The 2374-nt window shown below is 31.2% G+C and overlaps 1 protein-coding gene across 1 annotated transcript in view; it reads right to left on the bottom strand.

Annotated features, from left to right (window-relative positions):
- Window positions 1–2374, bottom strand: part of RADX (RPA1 related single stranded DNA binding protein, X-linked) — a 77882-nt gene that overhangs the window by 50751 nt on the left and 24757 nt on the right. The window contains exons 8-9 of the mRNA XM_042782483.1: window positions 1977–2141; window positions 792–952 (exon numbers count right to left, since the gene is read on the bottom strand). Coding sequence (XP_042638417.1) covers window positions 792–952; window positions 1977–2141 — 326 coding nt within the window. The remainder of the gene's footprint in view (window positions 1–791; window positions 953–1976; window positions 2142–2374) is intronic.

Genomic DNA, 2374 nt, shown 5'->3' with positions numbered 1-2374 from the left:
TTTTAAATTACATAAAAAAAATTTCTCCTTTCAAAGACTGTAATTTTAGTTCATTCATTTTTCATAATTCTGGGAGTTGTGATGGGAATTTACGTTCATAACAGTGCTTTTATGCAGATGATTTATCTGAATCTATCTAGCTACTAAGTATTTTAAAAAGGAAGATAAACAAAAATCCTTCTTACTTATTGGTAGTATAATGGAAAAGATCAATTAGATGATCATTTCCATATGAATACTAATAAACGTAAAGGTAGTTTTTAAAAAGATAAACTCAGGGGTAAATTAACTATTTTATCTTAACTATTTTATCTTTATTGTGTGTAGATTTAAGAACTAGTCTCTTATTAGACCATTCACCCTATAAGAGTCACTGCTACCTCTTATAGAACCTGAGTAAGACTACCATGCAAGATATGTAGAGGTAAAACTTCGTGGGGAAGAAGCCTTCTTATAGTTTTGGCTTGGACAAAATGTAGGAAAAGAATCATATATAATACTTGGGAATTTAAATAGACAATCATAATAGACTCAAGTTATGTAGAAAGCAAAAACCACACACCAAGTATTAAGGAACTTGGGCAATGTCAGAGGCTCTGACATGCAGCCTCACCTGCCCCAAAATAAACAACAGAAAAAGGAATCAAAAAACAAAAATGAACTTTTTCTTTTACTGCTAGGTTTACATAATTAATAGTCAATACATTTGTGTTCTGAATACAACATACAAGGTACCGATTATAATGATCACAGTGCTTTCAGAGATATATGCTAATGCTCTGACACCATACCCGAAGTGTGTCTGATGCTGAAGCACTTTCACTTGCACCGCTATGGGGGATATACTTTATAACAGTAATTATCCCCTGAATTGCAATGCGCTTTTGTTCCCTATACTGCAAGTCTTCAATCTCTTTCTTAGCTTCACTTATAGCTGTCAAGAGCGACTCAACTGCAAAAGAGTAATCCCAAGGAAATTGTAAGGTTTAAAGAACTGAAATGATAAAAATAACAATCAGATTTGCAATGCAATTTCACAACATAAATTAAAAACTTGCTACATTAACATAAATTTTTAAGACTCTGTGTTTATCTTTGGCATCCTTTATGCAGGTTTTGTAAAATAGGCAAAATACTTTTATCATTTAAATTGTAATACAGACTTCCAGACTGGAGTTTTCATTAGTAACAGAAACTCTGCATATTGAACCTAACTTATATATCATATTTCAAACTATAAAGTGTTGCCCAGACACTGCATAGAAACACACATTTTAATTATTTTCAACTAAACACTATATATTGCTAGTATTATGAAGTGTAAGAGTATGCCAATATTTAGATGATGATAACTGAGCATTTCAAAGTTTATCTTTTTTTCAAAATCATGCAATTATCCCATTAACTCTTAAAAAGAACATAGTTGTGTTAAACTTCAACTATAATATCTTAATTCTGCTAAAAAGCAAATTAACATTAGGCCTCTCATGAGTACTTTAGTTCAAATTCAGTATCTCATTTACTTTGGTGTCATTTTTATTTAAAGGTAACACTCAATTGTGTTATATACAATATATATAATTCCACAAGAATAGCATCATACAGTTGTCAGTATCTGGATATCAAATTGCTCAGCATATCTTTTAGATATCTTTAGTCTATATGTAACTTCATAGGCGTTGAGATCTACCAAGGTCAGACCTGATCCCAATGGTATGAAATCCATACATTACCAGTTAGCCATCCTCTGTATTTTCTCTTCAATCTAATTAAAAATCAAAATATTAACCTTTAAGAGGCATGACATGTATTTTTGGGGTGCATAAAGACAGAATGATTATCAGTAAGTGTTAGTCCACTTTGTCTCACTCAAATAAAATATAGTTGACTAACTGAAATGGCATATACCATAAAGCTTATAAACATATCACATAAACATCACAAAGTTTATAAACGTATCACAATTATATTAGTACCTTTAACAGAAATACTATACTTGGTAAATGTCTCTGGTACTGGTGGATATGGGTAATATCCACCAAAAACAGTATTCTTCATCTCCCCAGAATCGGTCTTTGTTTTAATCCATTGAATAAAGTTTTTTACCTTGGCCTCATAGGTATACGGTTGGCCTTCGTGACCTTCTTGCGAAAACAGGTGAAGCATAAAAATGAAAAAAAAAAACAAACCCTGTATAATAAACTGCACAAACTTTTTATTTATACAAAACGTTTTAATATCAAAATAGTCTCTCTCTCTCTCTCTCTCTCTTACCAAGAAAGGAAGTGAAGTTTACTTGCTGACCATATAGCAGATAATTATACTTAACATGCATATAAAAATTACCCAAATACAATAAGCAAATTCTAAGTCA

Source organism: Orycteropus afer, unplaced genomic scaffold, assembly GCF_000298275.1.
Source record: "Orycteropus afer afer isolate SDZICR_OR568_19922 unplaced genomic scaffold, OryAfe1.0 scaffold00336, whole genome shotgun sequence".
Classification (NCBI taxonomy): Eukaryota; Metazoa; Chordata; class Mammalia; order Tubulidentata; family Orycteropodidae; genus Orycteropus; species Orycteropus afer.
Note: the sequence above shows the minus strand (reverse complement) of the source record. Positions and strands in the feature narration are given on the sequence as shown.